We start from the raw sequence: 25,225 nt of genomic DNA on the forward strand, positions 1-25,225 counted from the left end.
GTTCTCATTAAGACAGATGAATGTCCTTGACATATTTGTCAAGGTTCTTCCCTCCCTATTGATGAGTCTCAGAGGATGGTTGCTGTACTCCTCTGTACTGAGGTTTTCCAACTCGTCGCAGATCGTATCGAGCCACGCTTGTCGGGTGCGCTTCCTGCGTCCCGCCACCTACTTACTACGCGTGGTCTCCTCAAAATCTGCGACGCTTCCGTCCCTGCGCAGCTCTAAATCCGCCAGGTAGCGTTCGCGCTGTGCGAAGGTCAGCTCTAATGCCCACATGTCGATTTGGGCTGACAACAGAGCCATCTTGCCTCCGCCGGGTGTGGGATGCGGTAGAGGTTTAAAATCGAGGCCTATTCGACCACTATCGCTTCCTATCACCCAAGGTATGAGCGGGGTATACACTAATTAGTGTTACTACCCTTACTGCCTTCTTTTCAAGGCGCAAACTCGCGAGAGTATGAGCGCCTGCAGTCCCTGCAAACTATCTAATTATTAGACAATATTATCCTACCTAAGGTCGGAGCCTGCTGTTTGCTTGCTCCGCCTGGCTAATATTTATGGGCTGCACGCTTGATTCGCACTCTCTGCACTTATCGTCGCCCAGGTGCTTCCGGCCCCCTTTATCCACTAAACTGTGGCTCAAACGGGCTAGTACCTGATAACTCACAACGATTTGGAATCGCTTCGATTAATTATTACCGCTTTCGGCCCTTATTTACAATAAATATTACAATCAATATAAAAAAAGGTTGAAGTGATTCCCTTTTCCTCCTGCAGAGTGCGCATCGCTCAAAATCTCTCGCTAACACCCGCTCAAACCTTCCTAAGCGCTCGCGCAATCATCTCTCTCTCCCATGCGTCGATTACCTTTGACGCACAAACCTATTCGCATAAGACGGATCTTAATACCAGTTGGGCGCCATGTAACGAGGTGGATTAGCTGGCACGAAATGGGTTTATTAAAGAACAAACTCCCACAATGCAGAGCTAACCGCCGCTCCATTAAACACGTATGAATATACGTGTTTTCGCCTTTACGTTTGATACTTTCGTTCCGATGTCTTCTTTCCAACAGAGTTGAACTCACCTTAAGTCACCTGACTTGTGACACTTGATCTATCTTAGATATGAGTGGTCTAATTTTTATTCCAGCTAACCCCTAGATGAAATCGGTTTAAAATTTAGTCCGTAATAGATCCGTCAAACTAATAGGAAACGAAAATGACGTAATGCGGCGAATAAAATTAATAACGTTTATGGCTAGAAAAATTACAGTCTTTGATGAGCCGAAAGACTAACGCACGCAAATAGGATTTACAATTATTAATAATAATACGGGGAGAGAGAGAGAGAGAGAATTCGAAACTTTGCCACGAAAACTAACGCTTTATACGAATACAAAATAACAGTCGCGATTAGACAAAATACTTTCGCTAGTATTTTGTCGCGTAATAAAAGGGATGTGCACCTACCCTGTGGTGCAATTACGGTGATCAGCCGTAATTGTTGAAGCAAATTAAAGGTGCTCCTCAGATCAGAATCAGCTGCGCTGTCTCGCTCGAAAATATCTACTGTTTTAGTTACTGCTTTTTTAGTTGCTGCTGCTGTAATGCTATTGCTGTGATGCTTCCTGGCTAACATTCGCACGTATCAAAAATCCAGGTAAACTTTTTATTATGGAAAACGGCGAAACACTGTGCAAAACTATTTTGGCGGTTCTACACTAAGTAACAGCTGAGGCTTAACTGGAACTTTTAAACTCTCGTGCGCTCTCCCTCTCTCTCTCTCTCTCTCTTAGTCGTTCGCTCTAGCATTGCGAGTGTACCGAATCGCGCACGGATCGATTAATCGAATCCACTACCGTTGCAATATATATTTAGTTGATATTAAAATAGTAATGAAGATAAATTTAATAATGGATCAAGCTATGTGATTGGTTAAACAAAAGCGGCAATTCGATCTAGGACATCCGCTATACTAATTTTACATACTCATGGTGTTAAATTGATTACATGAGCTTGTAGAATGAGCTACTTACAGTAGCTAATTCAACACAACATTTTATTGATTCATTCGGAATACTGCGATCGAATCAACGATATTAGAAATGGAATCAATGATTTTAATGAAAATCTTTTAGAAAATTTGTGCTTAGACTATTACCGATTTTTATAATACTTCTTTCACGTAGAGAAATAGGCTTATATTTTCAATCAATTATACACGTTACTTTTAAAATCGGATGTCATGGTATTGTCAGAGATGTTACATGCACACACACACACACACACGCGTCAAGCTTCCTCGAAAGCCTGTTCGGCCTTGTCGTTCCAGGTTAGCGGGCGGCGGTTATTCTCAGGTAGTCCGCGGAGAAGCTCGTTAAGTGGAGCCTGAACGTGCGCAGCGTCGATAGAAGTTTAAAACGCCCAAGAACCGTCGGAGTCCCTTCGCCGAGGTTAGCTTTGCAAACTCTCGAATAGCCGTCACCTTGCGCTCTAGAGGTTTGCCATGCGAGGAGACTTCGTAGTCCAAAATTGTAACACTGGGCTGGCCTAGCTAGAACTTTGCCAATCTGTATGACAGGCCGGCCTCTCGCAGCCGATTGAAGAGGATGCTCAGATGACGGAGGTGTTCCTCGTGCGAAGACGAGCGAATAAAAAGGTCGTCTAAGTATGCGCGCACAAAAGGCAGATCTCGCAGTTGACAGTCCATGAAGCGCTGGAATGTTTGCGAGGCGTTGCGAAGTCCAAGCGGCATGCGGAGGAATTCGGAAAGGCCGAATGGGGTAGTCACCGCCGTCTTCGGTATGTCCTCGTCAGCCATGGGAAGCTGAAAGTAAGCTTCCTGGAGATCAATTACGGAATACACCGTACAGCCACTGCAATCCTCAAGCAGATCCTCGATGACAGGCAGCGGGTAGCGATCTGGCAGCGTGATGGAGTTTAGCCGACAGAAGTCGCTTGTGGCCTTAAACCCAACCCTCCTGTAGCTTTCGCCACTAGGTGTAGGGGACTTGCCCAGGGACTCGAAGAAGCACGTATAACTCGCTGCCTCAATAATCGGTCGATGGTGTTCTTCGCTGCTGCAAGGCGTTTACCCTAGGCGACGCGGTCGCTCGAACACCGGTGCGCCTGTTGTGATGATGCGTTACGCGACCCAGTGTACCTTGAAGGGAAGCTTCCTTCTCTGAAGGTTCAGGTAGATCCGTGAACTCCAAACAGCTTGTCGTAGGCCACACGGTACCGCAAATTGGCGGAGTCAGCTACAGCTGCAACGCCGTGGATAAGGGTCTTACGCAGCTGAGTAACCGATTCCTTGGAGGTGGAAGGGTCGACAAGACGTCGACGGCACACGTCCACCACGAGGCCCGTACTATCTAAAAAGTCGGCACCTAAAATCGGCGTGGGAACATCGGCGATGACGAAGGTCCATCGAAATTCACGCTGGAAGCCTTGAGTGGTGATCGGTGATCCGTTGGCAGCGACGAGCTGCAATCGGTCTTAGAACAGCTGGCCGGCAACAAGGCGTCGCGGGTGTAGCGAGACCACGGATCCGGAGTCCACCAGCATGGAGCACGCCAGTGAGGTTTCGTAGACGTAAAGACGGTTGTCCGAAGACGACGAGGTCGCGCTACCGTGTACCGCCGTGACAAAAGGCAGCGCTTCTAGTTATCAAACAGTTGCCGGATATGTGCAGGGTGACCGACAGCGCTCAGCAGCTCCTTGGAACCTTTGTTGATATTAACACCAGTTCGAGTTCGATGCGATGGCAGCACCGGTCGATGAAGCGGCGCGATATGTTGAATGACCAGAGCGTCCGCCTCGAGTGGGGAGCCGCTCAAAAATCCGGCTCGTAGTGACGACGAGCTGCGAGATGGCAGCTTGTAGCGCCGCGAGCTCGGCAGCTACAATGTTGTTCTGAGACGGGAGCGTGGTTGCTGGCACGTTCAGCTCTGGTAGGGGACGCTGCACGTTGCAGACCTTCGGAGCCGTCTCGACCAGCTCGTCGGCCGTCTGCGCGAGCTCGTCTAGGGTCGCCATGCGCAGTAGGCGTAGCATTTTGGAAGTGCCTATCGGGAGCAGATCCAACCAACGTACCCTAATGGCGTCGTCGATCACACGGTTACTGGCGAGGCTGCGCATGCGGCGCAGGAGTTGCGATGGAGTGCGGTCCTCCATAGTGAGCCCCAAGAACAGCTTGAGGAGCCGCTGTGTCGCCGAGTCCCCGTATCGGCGAATGACCTGCTCCTTCAGATACGCGTATTTGCCTGAAACCGGTGCGTTCTGTAACACATCCAGCAGGTCCTGGACGGTCTCGCTGTCCAGTCCGGCGGGCGGTTGCGATCACGACATGGATGATGCACACAGTGCACCATATGGCCAGCCGCGAGGCTGGCCAGGTCACCTTGTGCAAAATCTTTTGTCAAAGCGGCGGACAGTAATTGTCTTCCTTAACAGAGAGTGGAGACTTCTCAAACAAACACTTTGTTGTTTTGGGAGAGGATGTCGTAAACTTCTCTTACCTGTACGGGCATGAGCAAATGCAAATGCTGAAGTACAAAATGCGTCACTGATTGCCCTCGACAAGCAACTAATGCTAGTCGACCCGAAGTGAATGCAATGTGTATTTGAACGAAGACTTGCAATCACATGTGCAGACGTGTGTACCTTCACGTGGTGGGGCTGAAAACGCTGTTTCTGTAAAGAAACAGTAGGCAAAACACACAACGCTCGCCCCTAGGCAAAAGGCCAATCGGCCAAACGACAATAAAAAACACGGACCATGACAGCACGTGGTGAGGTGCGACCCGTAAACGCCCTAACATTCAACGTGGAGTCTACCACACCCCAAGAGCTCAACTCAAGCCCAGAAAAGCCAAAATCCGGGAATCACTTGAGGGGAAATCTCTTGGGATTGTGGTACCACGGCCCCGGCAATCCGAATCTAATTCGGGTAGATAAGAAATTACTCCCTATCGACTGGCAATCGGTAGATGCCACTATCGTGGGTAAAGAGTCGAGGCCGTGGTCATAGCAGCCACCCAAAGTTCTTTGCCTCGAGCTCTGGAAGTAAGGCCCGACACCTTTTGTGTGAGAAAACACAATTTGAACGCTAATCTCGAACGCTAAAACACCTGATTTGAGCTTGGATCTCGGAAATTGATTTGAATGAGTGGCATGACTGGCACGAATATTGAAAACTGCCTGGGGAGTCGCCTTGTCGGCTAGGCGAGACCCCGCCCCTGACCCAAGTCAGAGAATTAATCGAAAGAGCAGAGATCAATATCAGCGAGTCATAAAAGCCTTCCATGGAAAGCGAAATCCGAGACTCGGGCAAAATCAGAACACAACCTTTCGAATGACGGATACCCACCAGCGTGAGCGGAGATGACCGAAATGCAATGGGGAGACGTGCCACGGCACGTCGAAGCGATGGACCTGTGAGTCGTGGGAGCAATCCCCTAATACAGGTACGCAGGGTAGGATGTTTTTGAACGAGAGCCCAGGAGGGGAGGCTTAGCTAGTTGATCGTCTTAGGAATTTCCTTTGGCTGTCCTAACTGAGTCTCTCTTCTGACATCCCAACTTGGATTGGCCTCTGCGGGGTAGTGGTACCAGGTCAAGCAAATCTTGTAAGATTTGTATGCTGCGTGCTTCCGACGCGATAGACGTTGGGGCAACTAGAGTCCCGTCGCGCCCAAACCGAGGGTCAAGCCTTTAGTTCAGCTCTCCATGAGCGTCGAACTTTGAAAAGATCGGTACTCCTTTCGAGGAGATCGCCGCCTTAGATTAAAAAGGCTCCGACTCACTGTGAGCGTCAGGGATGTCGTAGCAAACTTGACTTCCGGATCTCCAAAGTATTTAAAAGCGAAGGAGTGAAAGACAGTGGGCTATGCCAACCTATTGGTGCCCAGGGAGAAGGATGGTAATGTTTGATTACGCTGTGCCACCCTCAAAAAGGAAAAGTGTGAACAAATCGTCGCGATTGCTGATTCAGGGGGGGCCTTGTTGCTCAGGTCAAGTGGATTTGGGGGAGGCATCGTGAGCCTCTCGTTCCGCTGAAACCTGGATCGAACGTGCGCAGACCAAACTCGCAGCTCGTGGAGAGAGCGGCGTGTCTCGGATCGAGGAGTCGCCTCCGTTATGAACCAGAGGGGAACAGTCTCAGGAAAGAAGCACTATTAAGCTGCGCCTCACCTCCTAGTGCTCTAATCCATTCACATACTCGCGTTGCATCGAGATCACGTCGGGGTCACCAATTTAGACACGTAAGACCGAGGCGGGACGGTCAAACGCTCCAATACGGAAAAGCAGGAAATGAATAGAAGGCAGTGCTTGATGAACTTGACAAACTTTATTTCCCGTAAACAGAAAAAGAGAAATGAGCGCGTGTACAAAATTAACACCACGTTGCAAAACTTTCCGAGCGCGATAGTCGGAGAACGTTCCGGAGTCGGTAGTGCCCAGCAGGCGAAAGAGAGCAAGAGAGCCGGTTTCGCTTTTCGTGGAAAGATTCTGAACTACCCCCTCTTGCCACAGAAGGTGACGTCAAAGGTCGCTAGCGAGCATCAACGCTCAAGTAGGAAGTTGGCTCGCCTCCAGCGATGAGCATTCGAAACTTCTTTTTTTCCTATTCGTAACGCATCTAGGTCTGTTGTACACTTGTGGTTGTTCTATCAACATACCGTGTCCGAATTCCGCGTTTCAAGTTCGTTTTGTTTCAAAGAGTGAAAATAAGAAAATTCTCTATTGTACAATATGTAGCTATTGTTTGATATAAATTGATGTCAGCCTCGGGAACTACTGATTATTTATTTTCAAGTACAATTCGATATGTAGCCGAGTAATAAGAGCAAAAGTCCAAAAAGAAAGAGGTATTTTAACAAATATAGTTTTTATTCTCATACTATTTTTTGAAGAATTAAGAAAAATATAAGCATATCATAAATTGTCAAAAACTAATTAGTTTATTCTTATTTGAGCTCTGTAAGTCCATAGGTTATATAGTAAATTTAGTAAATTATAATTCTTGTTTGAAACATTTTAAATTCTTTATTATGTAGTTAGACAATGCCTAAAGCGTAATGCTGAATTAAAATTTCTAGAGCAAATTGAACAGAATATAAAGAGTTGACTTTGTTACTGTTATCGTCAGCAGTATGTTTTGACACTTCAGCATTTGATTCAGAGCTGTAATATCTAAATTAAAAAAGAATTAAAAACAATAAATATCAATCTATAAAATTTTAATAATTAAACATACTTTGACACTGTTTCACAATTACTTTCAACATTTTCAGTGTTAGACTCTGTTTAGACCGAAGTCAACTCTTTCCATTCTGTTCAATTTGCTCTGGAAATTTCAATTCGGTATTACACTCTAGATATAATTATCTTATATTTACGAGATTGACTCATTTATTGTCAGCTGTTCTAGCTAGTATATAATAAAGAAAGTGTTTCTAACAAGAATTATAATTTACTAAATTTACCATATGACCTATATGAATTTACAGAGCTCAAATAAGAATAAACTAATTAGGATTTGACAATTTATGATATGCTTATATTTTTCTTAATTCTTCAAAAAATAGTATGAGAATATAAATTATATTTGTTACAATACCTCTTTCTTTGGACTTTTACTCTTACTACTAGGCTACATATCGAATTTTACTTAAAAATATATAATCTGTACTTCCAGAGGCTAACATCAATTTAATATGCTGATGTTTAAACAATATCTATATATTGTACAATTGAGAATTTTCTTGTTTTCCCTCTTTTAAACAAAACTAATTTAAAATCCGGAATTCAAACACGGTATAATGATAGAACAGCCACAAATGTACAACAGACCTACATGCGTTATGAATAGGAGAAAAAGAAGTTTGGGATGGGTGACCGAATGCTCATCGCTGCTTGCCGTCGATGTCGCCCGAGTGGTGTCAGCACCGACCTCGTGCGGGACGCCACAAGTCTATGTACTATACAAAGCAGTGTGGAGTTTCGATAGTTTACCTCGAGAAAAAAAGGGCCCTGAGCTCCGAGTGTGCAGCTCATTTCAGTGCGTACACCAAAGAGCTCTTTCCTATTCCGCTCGTTCCACCATCCCAGTCATTAACATTATATACTCATGTCAAATGCAAGCTTTTGCATTTTAATTTTTGTTAAGTAAAAAATAAAATACAACAGAATGGACTAAATTTAAATATTTAAATGTATTTTGCATGTATAATGATAGAACCAATAAGAAAAATACTATAGCACTTTTTCAATTCGAAATTTTACATTTGTTTTCACATAGTAATATTAAAATTCTAATTTGTCATTATTATAACTATAAAATGTAATGTTTTGATTGCAATTAAAACTTAAAAAGTAGTTTTAAGCTATAATATAACAATATAATTTTTACTTTAATATATTTCAGACTACAAAAAATATATACGAATTGAAAATAACATTACTAAAGGAAATATTAATATTAGGAATAAGAAGTAATGCAACGATTATCGGAAATCGTAGACTCGCGCGAGGTAATGAGCGGCTAAACGAGAGTAGCCGCGCTCGGTTCGCGAGAGAGAGAGAGCGTAGGGGCAATGACCGGGAGGGGAGGCTCCGACCGGTAGTATGACTGTGCCACTCAGTCTGGTCGCCGGCCGATTTAACCTCCAACCTTCCCGAGTTTTCTCGTGAGTTTCGCGTTCGTGCGAATTGACATTGCGAACTTGCGTGGGTGTGTGCTAGCAGCAGCAGCAGCAGCAGCAGCAGCAGCAGCAGCGGCAACTGCAGTAGCAGCAGCAGTAACAGCATTAGTGGCAGCAACAACAACAGCGGCAACAGTTGAGAGGCAGCACAGCGAGCATCGAGGAGTCGACTAACAACTTGTTGTTCGGATACGGTTGGCCACCGTATCCTCATCGATATCGCGGTAGGTGCACCTTAATTCCCGTTGTTAATTGTTATAATTTGCGTGCGAATCCGCGCAGCGAGCGCGAAGAATTTACTGTTGCGTGCGAGCAGGTAGTTCGCGGGAATCGCGGTTTTTTCTCTCTCTCTCAATCTGCGTGTGTTGTCATTCACGCGTGCGTGCGTTAGACTCTCGGCAGATTCCCCGTGTAATTGGTTTTATTAAATAAATCATCCCTTGGTTTCTATTTAAACGAGTTTCCGTTATTGTGTTTTTCCTTTGTCCGGAGGTCGCGCCAGTGTTTACGTTCGATTCGAATTCGCCGGTTACGTAGCACGAACCGCACGAATACAGGTAGACGCGAATCGACGACTTAGGTTCCGGTGGCGGCCGCACGAGCGCTACTAGTAAGAGCGACAGCGTCGCCAAGTGGCGAGTTGGGGGAACCCAACTCGGAACAGCGAAGAGACTCTGCGCAGGCGCACTCCGAGGCAAGGTAGGTTACTGTGCTTTGAGCACATAGATAACAAGGCTTCTTCTAGTTGAAATAAGGGCACTTTCTGGAGATTATCGACTAAACGACAGCCTGTTACATGGCGCCCAACTAAAATTAAGACTCATACACGAGGGAAATTGCACGAAAAGAGAGAGCAACGCGCGCGAGAGAGAGACGTTTGCGCGCGTGCGTAATAAGGTGCGAGCGGGTAAAGTAACGCGTGGCTCGTTCGGTACGTGCTCTGCGGTAGGGGAAAGACGCCTCTCCGACCCAATAACAACTGCTTTTGTGAGCCGAGAGCACACTAACCCCAGGGGTCGAAGAGACGTCCGTAGTCGCTCTAACGCGAATATAAAAGGTGACTAATTGCATTTGGGTTAACTTTTTGCTTTTTAAGTGTTTTATTACACATTAAAGTAATTAAGTGGGGGTTAGTCACCGAGCGACAGTACCAGCAGAGCGCGCAATTGGGGTGTGTGTAGGGTTAGATTAACTAACCCGGTGGAGCTAACAAACAGTTAGCCTCCACCTATAGGCAGGTAGTTGCGAAGCGGAAGTTCGTACTTCCTTAGAGTACGCGATACCTGCACACACCCACAAGCCACGCGTATTGTTGCCTTGTAAATAAAGGCGTAATTGGGTAGTTGGCGATAAAAATCGTAACACCCCGCTCGCGCCTTGGGCGATAGGAGGCGGTAGTGATCGAATAGGGAAACTAACCTCAACCGTCACCTACGCCCCAGCATAAGCGTCATGGAGGATGCCGCCGACGCGATAACCCGGTGGGCTTCGGAACTGCTTTCGACACAGCTGGACAGGTACCTGACGCAACTGGAGTTGCGAACAGATGGTCCTAAGCTGATGCAGGCAGTTCGATTAGCATATTGGTTGCTAGGCGAGTATATCGACCTAGACTTCCAAGGAGCGGCGTTGGATAGGGAGGCCACACAACGCAGGCGACGGAGTCGAGAGAGGTGGCTGGAGTCCAGGCGACAAGAGTTAGAAGCAGCTGATGCGGAGGATCTTGTCGCCCACCCAATCATGCTGTTATACAGGGATGAGGTGGTGGAGGCCAACCTGACGCGGACTCTCGCAGTCTATGACAACCTTGAAGAGGAGAGTCAGAGCGAGACGGGGGAGCGAGAACCCGCGGAGGAAGGGGGGACCGGCGAGGTCAAGGGGCCCACGGAGGGGGTCGGTAGTGAGCACAAGGGCTCCACCGGATCGCCGGATAGGCGAAGAGCCCGTCGCTTCGAGAACGCGGAGCTGCAACCTCCAGAAGAAGAGGAAGAGCGGTGCGTGACCGAGCGACTAAAGGAAGAGATCGAGCGCAACCGGGTCGGTATAGATCGCATATTAGAGATGTTAGAAAGACACGACCAGGTATGCGCGCGGTGGAGCGACCAGGTGACCGCTCTACAGGTAGAGGTCCAGCAGTTGAGAAACAGGGACCCCACCAATCGACGGACGGTCGTACCAGAGCGGCCCCGGAGGACCGTAGATTTCCAATCCACGTATACGTGCCACTACGACCCAAGGGTACCAGGTAGTACCCCGGAACCCCAGCGACCGACCCCTGGAGAACCTCGAGAGGCTCCCCAAAGGCAGGTGCCTTCAAGGACGGAACAGCCACCGAGAAGAGGCCCAAGAGACGCCGACACGGATAAAGGGCAGGCGATCCCTGAAGGATCCGCCTGGTACGACGCCAATGCGGCGTCGGGGTACTACGCGACTCGGGACGCGGGTAGGATTGTGAGAGGGTGGAAGCTGCGATACTCTGGCACGGCTTCAGAGTGCGTAGACACCTTCTTGTCGAGACTAGAAGATCTACGCGCGGGGTCTGGGCTAACAGACGGCGAAATCTTGTGCTCGGTATCAGAACTCCTCGAAGGCGTTGCGAGGACCTGGTACGAGCTTAACAAGTTTAAGTGGAGGAACTACGCCGACTTCGTGGCAGGCGCTCGACGTTGGTTTGGGTCGAGTGAGCTTCAGCAACAAAGATTGCTGCAAGAGGCCCAAGCCCGGTACCAGGAGAAAGGAGAGCTGATACGAGAATATGCCTGCCACCTCCTCTTCATGTTAGCCCAGCTACGTCCGCCGTTACCAGAGCAGAGGCAGTTAGATTTCCTGTATGCAAATCTCCTGCCCGCCATCCGGATGCAGCTGCGGAGGAATGCGTTCTCCAACGTGGACGAATTCCACGCCCGGGCGACCGAAATCGAGACCGCCTTGCGGGACGACGAGCGCCCGAGGACCAGGTTGGAGCCAACGTCCACGTTGTACCCCGAGCACATGGGGGTGTCAGCTAAGGCACCACCGCCCCGGGCAGGACCCCGTATGGCGGCCATGTCCAACAAGCCTCGGGGTAGGGAACAGCTGCAACCCGAGTCACCGGTTAAAGCACCGTCCAGGAAACCCGAGGACCGGCCCACCATCGCTGCAACGCAGGCTACAGACCGTTTTGAGGATCTGTCGTCGCAGATCACGACCCTGCGGCGCGATATGGACCGATACTTTAAGGAGAGGAAGGCTAGCTCTCCCACGCGGCCGAGGGGTCGGCCGCAAGAAAAGGGGAGGAATAAAACCCCCCCAGGGTCTCCTGGCCAGCGACGAGAGGGTCAGCGGAGGAAAATAGATTACTCCCAACCGATCAAGTGCTCGTCTTGTGGCAAACTAGGCTTTACCAGAAGGTACTGCCCGGATTGCAACAAGGGAAACGGGCAGGGAAGCGGAGGACGGAGGTCCCCTCCGCGTCCCCAGTAAAGGTGACCTCTCGTCGCGGGTCGCTGGAACGGGGCAGGGGCCCGCCAGCGACCCCAGGGTTCAGGAGATCTCGCCAGGAATATCGGACCCTACGAGACCTGGCAGTGCGGTGGCGTTGGAGGCGACAGCGACCGAACAGATGCCTGATCTGGGTAACCGGGCATTTTGTATCCTCGAAGGGTACGGAGGCCGGATTCAGGTGGTGGAGCAGGGGTTTGAATGGGTCGGAGAGGAGACCATCAGACCCAAAAGCTCCAGGAGACCACCTGACACTCCGGAGGATACACCGGCGACCCAGACACCTGCGGGTGAGAGCACGTCGATGCGAGTAGCGGCTGCCCAGGGCAAGAAGAGCCGTGAAAGCCTCCCGTCCACAGAGGGGAGAGAGACGGCGAAAGCTCCCCGCAGGTATAGACCCGAGGATGAGACCCGATGGTGGCTTCAGGTGGGGATAGGTGCCTACAAGTTAAGGGCACTCTACGACACCGGGGCCTCATCAACGGTAATGGGTCAACTCGGGCTTAGGTTGGCATCAGACATGGGACTGGGCCTGGACGTCACACGAGCGGGAGAAGCGAAGCTCGCCGACGGTCGCCCATGTCCCATCTTGGGTCATGTGATTTTCCCCTTTACAGTAGGGGGAATCACAAAAGATGTAAGGGTCGCTATAACGCCACTGCTGTCTGATGACTGCTACGTCGGCGCAAATTTCGTGAGGGAATTCAGCGCCAACCTGAACCCTGATACGGACCAGCTGTACTTGGCGAAAGCCAAAGTGGCGGTACCGTTGGAAGTGGCAAGCGTCACTGGTACGTCGTGCCTCGCACCCGTAGGCCTGGTAGAAGCCACGGAAGCACAGCGTCAAGAAGTGGCTAGCCTCGTCGATGGATTAATTCCAGACGGAGGCGAGTGTTTAGGCTGTACTGTGGGGGTCGAGCATGAGATAGACATCGGAGACGCTCGACCCTGTAAACAGAAATACTACCCGGTCTCCGACAGGGTGCGAGACGAAATGCACGCGCTGGTCAAGGCCATGCTGGACAACGACGTCATTGAACCAGCAACCAGCGGGTGGTCAAGTCCAGTGGTGATGGTTAAGAAGGCAGACGGCAAATACCGGTTCTGCGTGAATTACCAGAAGGTAAACGCAGTAACTAAGCCGGACGCCTACCCATTACCCTTCATGAGCGACATCCTGCGAAGGATCAGGGATGCGAAGTTCATCTTGACACTGGACTTGAGTAGCGCGTACCACCAGATACCTCTTAAAAAGGAGTCGCGCCCCATTACGGCGTTCACAGTCCCTGGCCTGGGGCATTTTCAGTTCAAGAGAATGCCCTTCGGACTGTCCTACGCCGGCGCGACTTTCCAGAGGTTGATGGACAGAGTGATTGGCCCGGATTTAGATCCTTTCGCTTTTGCGTACCTTGACGACGTGATTATTATCTCGCCGTCCTTTGAGGAGCATAAGCGACACCTGGGATTGGTTTTACAACGAATCCTGGGTGCGGGCCTCACTGTGAATAAGACCAAAAGCCACTTCTGTAAGTCGGAAGTCAAGTACCTGGGGGTCCTAGTGAACCGTGAAGGGGTAAGGCCAGATCCAGAGAAGATCAAGCCCATCATGGAGTACCCAGTACCACGGACGATCAGACAGGTGAAGCGATTCATGGGGATGATGTCGTGGTATCGTCGCTTCATACCCGACTTCGCAACCATCGCTGAGCCGATAAACCGCCTGATGAAGAAGAGCATCCCGTTTGCGTGGCAGCAGGAACAGGAGCAGGCTTTCGAACGGTTACGAGACGCAATGGTCTCGGCGCCGATCTTGCAGTCGCCAGATCCCAACGCGCAGTTCGTGTTACAAACGGACGCGAGCGATAGCGGGATAGGCGCGGTATTGACGCAAGAAGTCGATGGACAGGAGCGCGTAATTGAGTACGCCAGTCGCTCCTTAAACAGTGCGGAAAGGAATTATACAGTCTCCGAACGAGAATGCCTGGCAGTAGTATGGGCTATCGGGAAGTTCCGGCCTTATGTTGAGGGGCACCACTTCAAAGTCATCACCGATCATAGTTGCCTTAAGTGGCTCCACAGTATGAGGAATCCTACAGGAAGGCTAGCGCGTTGGGCGTTAGCACTACAAGGACACGTGTTCGATATAGAGTATCGAATAGGAGACCTCAACGTGGTGCCAGACGCTTTATCTAGGGCCTATGAGAAGGGGGTGGTAGAAGTGGGTGCCATGACTCATCAGCCGGAAACTGCCGATGCCTGGTACCTTCAGAAGTATAGAGAAGTATGCCAGGATCCACATTCTCAACCTACCTGGAAGGTAGTCGGAGGGAGATTGTATCACTACAATCCGGCTGAGGAGAGCGAAGGGTCCATCGACAACGAGGAAGCCTGGAAGCTAGTGGTTCCTGCCGAGAAGAGGCATCAAGTACTTGAGGAGGTGCACGATGCGCCAGCAGCGGGACACCAGGGGAGAGAACGAACGTTCTCCCGGGCTAGGCACCTGTATTTCTGGCCAAAGATGTATGATCAGGTCAGAGAGTACGTGAGGAGTTGCCCGGTATGTCAGCAATGCAAGGCGGAGCAAAGGCCGCCTTGCGGGCTGATGGGTCGTCGAGAGGTCTCGCGACCCTGGCAGGTGGTGGCCAGTGACATTACTGGCCCCTTCCCGAAGAGCTCGAGAGGGTTCGAGTACATTTTGGTCTTTTTTGGCAAGGTAGGTTACTGTGCTTTGAGCACATAGATAACAAGGCTTCGTCTAGTTGAAATAAGGGCACTTTCTGGAGATTATCGACTAAACGACAGCCTGTTACAGTAATTATATATATATATATATATATAAATCAATGGTTTATTTAATAATAACAAAAGCATTATCTTTTAAATGCAGATACATCTTAACATGAGAAAAACGTCGATATTAAATCAATATAACAAAATTGTTGATACAATTAGTGCTTCAATAACATCAATTAATTTATATAATATATTATTATATATTATATATAGTATATTATTATATATTATATATAATATATTATTATATATTGAATATAATATATTATTATATATTGAATATAATATATTATTATATTTCAAAGTAATGCTTTACATTTACGTTTATTTATCGCAATGATTTTTCGATGTTTCATTAATAAAAAAAATTAATTTTACAAGACAGATTTGTTATACTTTTTGTTTTAATTTGCTATCGTGATGTGCATTCATGAAAAAACTAGAGGTTTTAAATGAAAATTTCTTAAAAGCAAATGTGCATAGTTACGAAAAATTAATAAAAATATAACAACAATAAATTAACTTGGACTAAACAAGAAGCTTTTTACGTTTCGTCTAAAAATTGAGTTGAGTTCTATATACTTACAAAGAAATCTTTCCGTACCAGTTATGAGTTTTTAATTGTCTAAATGTTACTCAATCACCATTTTATTTGCAGTAATTAAAAAATAATTAATTGATTGAATTAATTTGCCCACACAATATTACTGCAAATTATACACGATACTATAATGTAGAATTTGATAAAAACACAACAAAAAATATAATTAATTATTTAGCCGAGATTTACGTGTCAAATATGTCAATATTATAATATTACACAAAATATGTATAATTTTTATGAACAAAAAATATTCTATACATATGTCTATTAAAAATAAGCTACGATTAGTATACTTAGAATAACATAAAAAAAAAAACAAAGATATCTTTCGATTTACCTAACCCATATGTTAAAATGGATAACAATTATATGTTTGTAATTAAAAAATTAATATCAGGAAGAGGTTTTTGTACATAAAATTATACGTTCATTTCCATAAACCACCGTAAATTTATTTAAAACATTGTTAAAACACCATTTCTTCAATTTAAAATAATTCCATGCATGTAAATAAAAATCATAAAATGACATGCTTATACAAATTTTGATTATTCTTACCACTATCAGTTTAGCCTCGATTTTAAGATGAATAATAATAATATTCCACCTGAAAATGATTAATAAATGCCTTCTAAATGTCTGAATTTTACTCGTCAGCTCAGCTCATGTAATTTCAGAGAAAAATAGTAGCCTGTGACTTCGCGCCAAATTGCACTTGAGAGCGGGAAACATGGAATGAGAGGAATAGAAAACAGTTGCTCGGTAGAGCGTACGGAAGTAGGCTGCGTATACAACTTCAGGGAGCCTTTTTTCCAAAGTAAACTATCGAAACTCCAGCCTGATACAAAGTCTAAATGAATATGTACTTATTCATTTATGCATAGTGAATAATTTAATTAATTATAGTAAGTAATATAAATAAACTTGATCGTTATTTATTGTGCCAACTGATCAACAAAAATCCACAGAAATAAAAAAAAAATTAAAAAAAAAATAAACAAAATGTGATTTGAACCTGCGATCGCAAAATCATACGGACGCCTTAGCTACCGCAGCTACCGTGACAAAACAGTGACATTGACATGAATATCGTACAAGTTCATCAAGGGAAAAGGGGCTTAAGTTTTAGTAATTATAATTACTTATAATGTCATGCATTCGATCTCAAGCGAATTGTTACACATAAATTTTCATCAATAATCTTTCTTTCAAATAATGATTTCGACTATGCAATTCTCTTTGGGACAGGTCGCGTCGGTAACGCGGTATCTCGCGTGGTCTGGTCACCGAGAGAGGCGCTGGGGGTAGAGGGTCAGTGCTTGGCTGAGGCTCGGGACTAGCCGGAAATTCTTATACATGGCGCTACCTCTCCTTTATACAGTCTCCATGATTCTATATCTGTCTCTTTCCGCAGTGCTGCCAACATTTTACTTATTAACTTTGAGAGTTTGAGTTGAATAGACCTTATGTAAAGCTGAAGCGAAAATTGTGAAGTCTGAAGTCAACTGCTGGATGCTTTTTGACAGAATCGCCCAACCCTGTTCTCCTGTATATAGTCTCCATGACTCAAACAGTTGAATAATTGATGTCAGTTTGAAAGTGTTAATTCTTCTGTAAATATCCATAGTGAATTTAGTGTTATTCAATTAAATGTCCATCTTTTTGTAACATTAAAAAATTGAAAAATATTTTTCATCAAAAAATGGAAACATCAAATATGGAAGGATGGTTGCAATTAGGTGTTTCACCGGTATTAATCAAAGCCTTGTTGGAGCAAAAATATTATACTCCTACTTTAATACAAACACTATCAATACCATCAGCAATTTTCGGAAATAAAGATATTCTTGGTGCTGCAGAAACTGGTAGTGGTAAAACGTTGGCTTTTGGTATACCAATATTAAATGGCATTATAGAATTGAAAAAGCAATATGATAAAACTGTTGCAAGTACAAGTGGTATTTTTAAAGAGACAGATCAATTTGAAACTTTTTATAGCAAAAGTAATAGTAACAATAATGAGGATAACAATATTTTATACAATGATAATAATAACAGAAGGACAACGACAACTTTAAATGAATTAAATGAAAACGTTGGCTTAGTACAAGTTATAAATAATGTACTATTGGAAAAAAATAATAATCAGCAGTCTCGAAATCCACTTTATGCTTTGATTTTAACGCCAACTAGAGAATTGGCTATTCAAATAAGGAATCATCTTATCAAAGTAGCAAAATATACTAATATAAAAGTATGTATTTTTTTCGTATCATTACATTGATCCTAAGATTTTATATGAAATGACAATATTTTTTGTAGATTGCAGTAATCATGGGTGGTATGGCTGCTGTAAAGCAAGAGAGGTTACTTGGTGAAAGTCCAGAGATAGTGATTGCTACACCTGGTAGGTTATGGGAATTAATAGACAAAGAAAATTCACACCTCAGTAAGATTGCTTCAATAAGGTAAATTTGTATGTCTTCTTGCCTTATGTTACATTAATTACTAAAATATTATAGATACCTTTAAAGTATTACTCTAATTTTAATTTTTAAATAATTTAACCTAATATCTATTCTATATTATAGATATTTAGTAATTGACGAAACAGACAGAATGCTTGAAAGAGGGCATTTTAAAGAATTACATAATATTATTGAAAGAATAAATGCCAAAAAATCTAGATTTATGAAGATATTTGTTTTTTCTGCTACTTTAACATTAATTCATGATATTCCAGAGTATTTGCAAAGAAAAAAAGTGAAAAATATTAAAAGTAAGATTTTTAAGTTGACACCTGGTCAAAAGTTACACAGAGTTATTGAAATGTTAAATATTAAAAATCCAAAAATAATTGATATTACAAAAAACACAGGTAGATATCTGTATCTAATTTTTTATTTTAGCTTCTTATTAATATAAACACTTTGATGTATTAGGTACACCTGACACCTTGACTGAATGCAAGATAGCATGTACAATTGACCATAAAGATTATTATTTGTATTACTTTCTACAAAGATATTCAGGAAGAACATTAGTGTTTTGTAACAGTATAGGTTGTGTCAAAAGATTAACTACCTTATTAGGAATTTTGAACTGTAATCCATTACCTCTGCATGCAAGCATGCCTCAACGCCATAGATTAAAAAATCTGGAACGGTAATATCAAGGTACATTACTTCAATTAAAATCAAGATTGTAAAAAAAAATATATTCATTTTTCAGGTTTCAAGCTAATGATCATGCACTACTAATAGCAACAGATGTTGCTGCCAGAGGACTAGATATACCTAACATAGAAAATGTTATTCATTATCAAGTTCCGAAAACATCAGAGGTTAATTTATCTTAAAAATAAATGAAATGATTATATAGAATACTGAGTATTAATTTGATCTAAATATTTTTTTATTAAAGAGCTATGTACATAGAAGTGGTCGGACAGCTAGAGCTAAAAAAGAAGGAATTACAGTACTAATAATGGAATCATCTGAAAAACAATTGTATAGTCGACTCTGTAAAACTCTTAATCGAAGTAAATATCAACACATCCATCATAAAATATAAATTATATATGAAATTACAATCATAATCATATAATAATCAGAGATATAATCATAATATCATAGATATAATCATATCATTTAAATTGGTGTTTTCAGCTGAGGATTTACCAAATTTTCCGATCATTGATCGTTTACTGATAGCTGTCAAAGAAAGAGTAAACGTGGCTAGAGAAATTGATAAATTGCAATTAACTTACCGCAGAGATAATTTTCATAATGGATGGTTACAAAAAGCAGCTAAAGAAATGGATATTCTTTTAGATAATGACGAATTGTGAGTACATAATACTATGTGGCATTAGAGCAAATATAATACATACATTAACTTGTTTATAACGATTTTATAGTAGTAGTGGCATAGACACAAAGGAAAAATTAGAATTTAGAAGAATTTTAAATGCAAAAAGAAATCATCTAAATAACCTTATGAAGAAAAGTCTTTTTCCAAAAAATTTTTCTGGTAAATACCTGAATACTGCATTGGAAATTTCTCTATGCCAAAATTCCCAAAAAGCAATAGAAGTAATGAAGAATGCTCTTGACAAGTGTTCAAAGTCAAACAACCAATCAATTTTGAAATTGCGACAAGATGAATTGACTTTGAAAAGAGAATTAGAATGTAATAAGATTAAGGATATAAAAAAAAGAAAAGTCGAATAGATTAACAAATAATCTTTAATTTCAATGCATGCAGGTCTTTGTAAAATGTGCAAAAACTAATGTGCGGAACTAATATATAATTTGTTAATATTTGTAATAGTAACATATTTATAAAGCACCATGAAGTTACTTTCACTTTATTATTCAATCTCATATTAATAGCTCATTCAAGTGTGTATAATTATCATATATAGCAACTATTGTGACAATGTTTCAGCAATATTTTTTACCAATGAAAGGGAAACATTTTGTTACCGAATAGGTTCCGATATTTCAAAAATAACGTAACATTTTTTAAATAGAGCTTGCTGGTTGGAACATGTGTAATCTGTGAATGTTAATCCTTCGATACAATCTGTTAGGCCTTGTTTTCTGACTGAAGAATTACTTTGACTTACTATTGCATAAGTAATGGTGACGTTAGGACTCACTGTAAACCTGAAAACATTTAACTGTGAATTCTTTGAAAATGCACTTTTGTCAACGAGTCATTTCTAATCGAAAATTTATCTGGAACCCAAGTGTAAGATCACGGGGTTGGGCTTTTGTCAAAAATCAGATTTACACTAGTTTCTAAATCCGCGCGAAATGCTAATAGTCGCGGAGAAAACGTAAGCACAATTCGCAATGACTGCGATATTTTCGGAATAAAGATAATTAATCTAAAATTAATTAAAAATTTGAATAATATAAATAAATAAAAGGTATGTAACGCAAGTATTTGAAAATTATTATAAAGCTATGGAAAAGAATTAAAATAGTACCTGACTAGTGCGAAAAAGATTCTTGTCTAGTGTGTAAGCCCGAGCGGCACGTTTTCCACCGAATGTGCGTGATGTATTTTACACACGGCATTTTGAAAACTATGGAACACAGAAGTTTGTTACTCGAGCCCTTTTTCTGGAGTATCTATTCCAATATGATTCACGAGATTCAAAAAAGTCACAGGAAGTTATCCTTCCCCACTGAAATAAATATAAAAATTTTGTACATTATATGTACGAAATTTTTACAAGAATATATAGACAATTTGTGTAGACTTTGTGTAATATTCGTACAAAATTCGTCACATTTTGTTCATGTTTTCTGAAAAAATTTGTCAAAAACTTGTACAAAATTCGTTGTGTGTAGCGTCGCTACATCTGTTACGGTGTAACTCATACTCGTGGCGCTTGTTCAATCTTGACGGTGAGTAGTTATGCACACGTTAGATGGCGACATGTGGGGCTCCCGGTTATCTAGACGATAAGCGAAGCACATGCATGCAACCGCCAAAAACTGAGGTCGAAAAAGTTAGCACCCAGAATCCTTTTTTTTAAGCTAATCGATAAACTAATTATGCCGTTAGATATTTCGTCAGGATAGCAACAACTTTTCTCTTTGTCGTTTGTTGGTTCGTCCACTGGAAATCCTTAAAATTAATAAAATAAGTCTTGGGTGCTGGCCTTAGCACCCAAACCAAAGTTGCGGTCAAACCTAGAAAATATTAAGTAAAAAAAATTCGTAAGTAAACCGATCGTTAGTTCGTCTTACGAACTAACAGCACTCAAAATAAAATCATGACTAATTTGATTATTTAAGCAACTAAAAATAAAAAACTGTTTCGAATATTGGCTCACGTTCAAACGCCAAAGCGCGGTACGCATGCTTCCTGAATTATCCCCGCCGGTACCCGAACCCCCGCTCTTATTTGTTACTACACCTGTTTGATTTTAATACATCAGATCAAATCAAACTTTATAGTAACATTAGTAAACATTAGTAACTAGTACCTATTGTCCGATCAATGGGTAAATGGAATTTAAAAAAGTTACGCTTCGCGTATTAATTACTCAAGTACGTAAGGAATTGTTCAACAGTGGCACTGGTAACTAAATAGCACACGAGCACACCGGTTTTTGTTTGAACACTTTTTTAACCTAAAAAAGTAGCTATTGTGATAAATTCATACTAATATTTAGCAAAGTGCACTTTTACAGTCTCTTATGAGATCTGTTGGAGTATTAATATTACAAGATTTAAAAAACAGTAGTACATTTCATTGGAATTGTGAATAATTATACGATTACTTGCAATAAATATGCATAGAAGAATCTTGCTTTTGCAAAGTACCCTGCCTAGCGATTGGATAGAGAAGAAAACTCTTGACAGGGCAGACAGATTACCTTTGATAGAAAATTTTACAGACAGTGTTTCAATTAGAGAAGGCAAGCTACTACGTGATTGGGATAGAGAAGACGATGCAAGATTAGCAAAGAGAATGCTCATTGAGGTTTGTATTCAGTTTATTGTTTCAGCAATAATCTGTGAACGAATAAAGCATATATTCAATGCATTTCAGGTATATTGCTGTAGACTACAAAAAGCTCAACCATTAGGCCATACATTGTGGCCAGCAATGGCGTGCACAATGCCTGTTAGGATGGATACCATATCACAATCCAAATAACAAAAATTCTCTTAGACAGCAACCCTAATAGAAGTCTGTGGTAGCTATGTGCTTGAGAGTTGTCTAATGACAATCGAGTTGGTAAGTGGCAATCAATTTTTTTCTAGCTCATAAATTAGATTTTCTTTATTAAGAATATTTTTTATTTCATCTTATAGAACGCAGTGGCCAAATACGAGTAGTCCGCTGAGCAGCTGCAAACTACGAGGATTTTTGCCTAGTAGAAAAGAAGCAGTGCAATTTTGTCAACACGATGACCAGCCTTGGCAAACCACGAAACCCCCGGTACGGAGACTGCAAGTCGTTATCTACACTTTGTGAGTCTCAAGTTCGTTAACGGTAGTTTCAATCATGCTTTAAAAACGGAAAACGGTATCAAGTTCAATTTAAAGCCCAATTGCACTCATATGATAATGTTAATGTTAATTTTCTATTTTTCATGACATACGACCCTTGTGTCAAAATATAAGTATATTTGAATATCACACAGTGATATAATATTAACCATGTTTTTTATTAACAAGAATTTCTGGATTATCACTTAATTTAAGTGGAAAATTGACAATGCAATATTTTTAATTACATCAGTTGCAAACAAAACTCGTTTTTGCCAAAACGATGAAGAATAAATAAAATTCATTTTAAAAAGCTCGCGCCAACTTGCGTGTGTGATGCGCTAGTTCGCTATTGGAGCGCACAAGTATGGCTCAGTTTTGGGCGCGTGTTCTTAGAACTTTCAATCTTGTTGTTTGTCATTTGATCCATTATAGTGCATTTAGAGAACGGCGCGAGCAGTTTCACTTTGATATCTTGATAATCGCCTTAAATTATCTAGTTGCAATAACAAAAGCCTGCGAATCTCTAGAGAGAATGTGGAAGGTGAAACCTCGTGTTCGGGAATAATCGTTAATTTCAGTGATACTACTTGCAGGAGCAGATGATGACTGCATCGACGTTTAATCCGGAATGAGTTTTGGTTACTCGTCGTTAAGGAGCCATTGCAGCATGTGAACAGTTGACAATTTGGAAATTCGAAGAAGCATTTCAATGACAACAACTGCATCATGATGCTATGGTATGTGCAACAATTATCATCACGTGCTTAACTAAATGCATTTATCCAACTCAGATATTCATTCTTTCTCTCTCTCTCTCTCTCTCTCTCTCTCTCTCTCTCTCTCTCTCTCTCTCTCTCTCTCTCTCTCTCTTTCAATTTTCATTATTCAGTACTGTGATTCCATTTATAGCGCTGTGATCTCAACTTATAATTTTCAATTTTACTTTATCTCACTCGTACGTTTATTTTGGTACTATTCCCTTATACCAGCAGCAATTCTCATTACTACCTTATATGATTTTTCAGATTCCTTGACGTACAAAGTCTTTTTTTTCTCAACAATCAACTGCGACTTCTCATCGTCGAATGAAAACTAGCTCGGTTTGTGGCTGTCATGATACTTGCATGATTTGCAATTGCATACTGAACATGATTGAATTACTAGAATGACATCGGTGAGATACTTGATATTCATATGTATAATTGCTCATATACAATACTAATACAAGTACTAATTTTAAACTGATGATGATCAAGGAGTCTTATGAATTTACATGAAGATTCAATTATAGAATATGCCTCGTGAACCAGTAAAAACTCACGTGGAAATTTTCAACGTATTGAAACAATTCTCAATATTCGACAAGGAAGGTAATTTAAGAAAAGAGAGGTACGTTGATGAGCATGGAAACCGACCTTGGAATAAAGCCAGTGAACTATTGTCGCCTATGACTGTCCACAATATTTATATGACCGTGATCAAGCACAAAAAATCACTAAAACTTGATCTCCAGCGTTATCAGTGTCCGACACTTGTACGCGAACCTGTACAGGCAGAAGAGCGTCAATCTGATACTTCTGAAGGAAATGATTATTGCGATCAATCTGTGCAAGATAATCATAATAATATTATTATTGAAAAAAAAAATTCGATGCCAGATGAATACGATAACTTGTTACGCATGAAATATAATGTACTGTATAACGACACGATTAAAGATGTATGCTTGCGACCATTTTCTGTTAAACTAAAATGTACAGAGCATAAAGATACATTCAAACTATTAGTTCGTGCAGATTACAGTATCGGTCTAACAACTGTAGAAGTCGATGCACCGCTCATTGAGTTGAAAAATTATAAAAGTAGTAGAAATTACATTATTTCAATAGTTTCAAAGATAGAAAATCATCCAGTATACCTTTCTCAAATCATCTGTGAGAAATTGAAATGTTTTAACATCAAATACTTTCTTTTAAATTTTTTAAAGGATGAGATTATGGATTTACCTTTACAATTCCATATTGCATATCATGATGGTCTTATAAATAATGTTTGTCTTGCTCTTAACATGTGTACATTTAATGATTACACGAAACAATGTTTGAAATTTATTAAAAAGCAGTCTGAGTCATTGCCTGCTGTACTACTGAATATTGACTTGATAAGTATTTTATTGAGAATCGATGAATCTGAATATTTTAATAATCTAATACCTATAGTTCGAAAATTTTATCTTCAGTGCATCATTTACATGAGATTTGTCAAGACTTTAGGCGACTTTGAAAACACTGTCACTTGTATGTTAATTTGTCTGTTGTCGCCATACGATAATGAGCATGTTGCTGAGCAGAAAAAAGCATTGGATGCAAAGTTGGAAAAATCAAAAGTACAAAATACTTATAAAAAATTTTTAGAGTATAAAGAATGCAAGTTTATTGATCCGTGCAGGATTTTTAATAATGAGAAGCAGAAACTAATACAAGTGCTCAGTTACATTGAAGATTTAAAAGCAAAAATTTATGTTATTTCAAATGGAGATCGTCCTAATGTGTATGCTTTTCCAGAATGGTACGATGCCCAGTTGGTATTTTTGTTAAGCTCGTTCCCATCGTGGACA

General features: G+C 42.1%; 1 protein-coding gene and 1 long non-coding RNA gene across 4 annotated transcripts; one reads left to right on the plus strand and one right to left on the minus strand.

The window, feature by feature from the left end:
- Positions 1–17,078: 17,078 nt before the first annotated feature.
- Positions 17,079–19,950, plus strand: LOC131664109 (ATP-dependent RNA helicase ddx24). Of its 3 annotated transcripts, none has more exons than XM_058934980.1 (8): positions 17,079–17,843; positions 17,912–18,057; positions 18,181–18,467; positions 18,532–18,754; positions 18,821–18,932; positions 19,013–19,130; positions 19,258–19,435; positions 19,512–19,950. In XM_058934980.1, exons 1-8 carry the CDS (start codon positions 17,292–17,294, stop codon positions 19,819–19,821), a joined length of 1,926 nt encoding a protein of 641 aa, XP_058790963.1. In that variant the 5' UTR covers positions 17,079–17,291; the 3' UTR covers positions 19,822–19,950. The 3 variants fall into 3 exon arrangements, with proteins under 3 accessions (XP_058790963.1, XP_058790964.1, XP_058790962.1); XM_058934981.1 differs by having other exon boundaries at positions 17,080–17,843; positions 17,912–17,996; positions 18,333–18,467; positions 19,509–19,950; XM_058934979.1 differs by having other exon boundaries at positions 17,082–17,843; positions 19,509–19,950.
- A 139-nt stretch (positions 19,951–20,089) lies between these two features.
- Positions 20,090–21,000, minus strand: LOC131664112 (uncharacterized). The gene is made up of 3 exons (XR_009301913.1): positions 20,880–21,000; positions 20,586–20,786; positions 20,090–20,259 (listed from the first exon to the last, which is right to left on the minus strand). It is a non-coding gene; the product is annotated as an uncharacterized LOC131664112 (long non-coding RNA).
- Between the last annotated feature and the right edge of the window lie 4,225 nt (positions 21,001–25,225).

Source organism: Phymastichus coffea, unplaced genomic scaffold, assembly GCF_024137745.1.
Source record: "Phymastichus coffea isolate CEN01 unplaced genomic scaffold, Cenicafe_Pcof_1.1 PCOF00040, whole genome shotgun sequence".
Classification (NCBI taxonomy): domain Eukaryota; kingdom Metazoa; phylum Arthropoda; class Insecta; order Hymenoptera; family Eulophidae; genus Phymastichus; species Phymastichus coffea.

What these genes read in the sequence shown, in the direction of transcription:
- LOC131664109 (XM_058934979.1), top strand. Translation starts at nt 17,292, where the DNA reads ATGGAAACATCAAATATGGAAGGATGGTTGCAATTAGGTGTTTCACCG. An exon ending in AGATTAAAAAATCTGGAACG is followed by an intron (nt 18,755 to 18,820) that starts GTAATATCAAGG and finishes TTCATTTTTCAG; the next exon opens with GTTTCAAGCTAATGATCATG. An exon ending in CTTTTAGATAATGACGAATT is followed by an intron (nt 19,436 to 19,508) that starts GTGAGTACATAA and finishes ACGATTTTATAG; the next exon opens with TAGTAGTGGCATAGACACAA.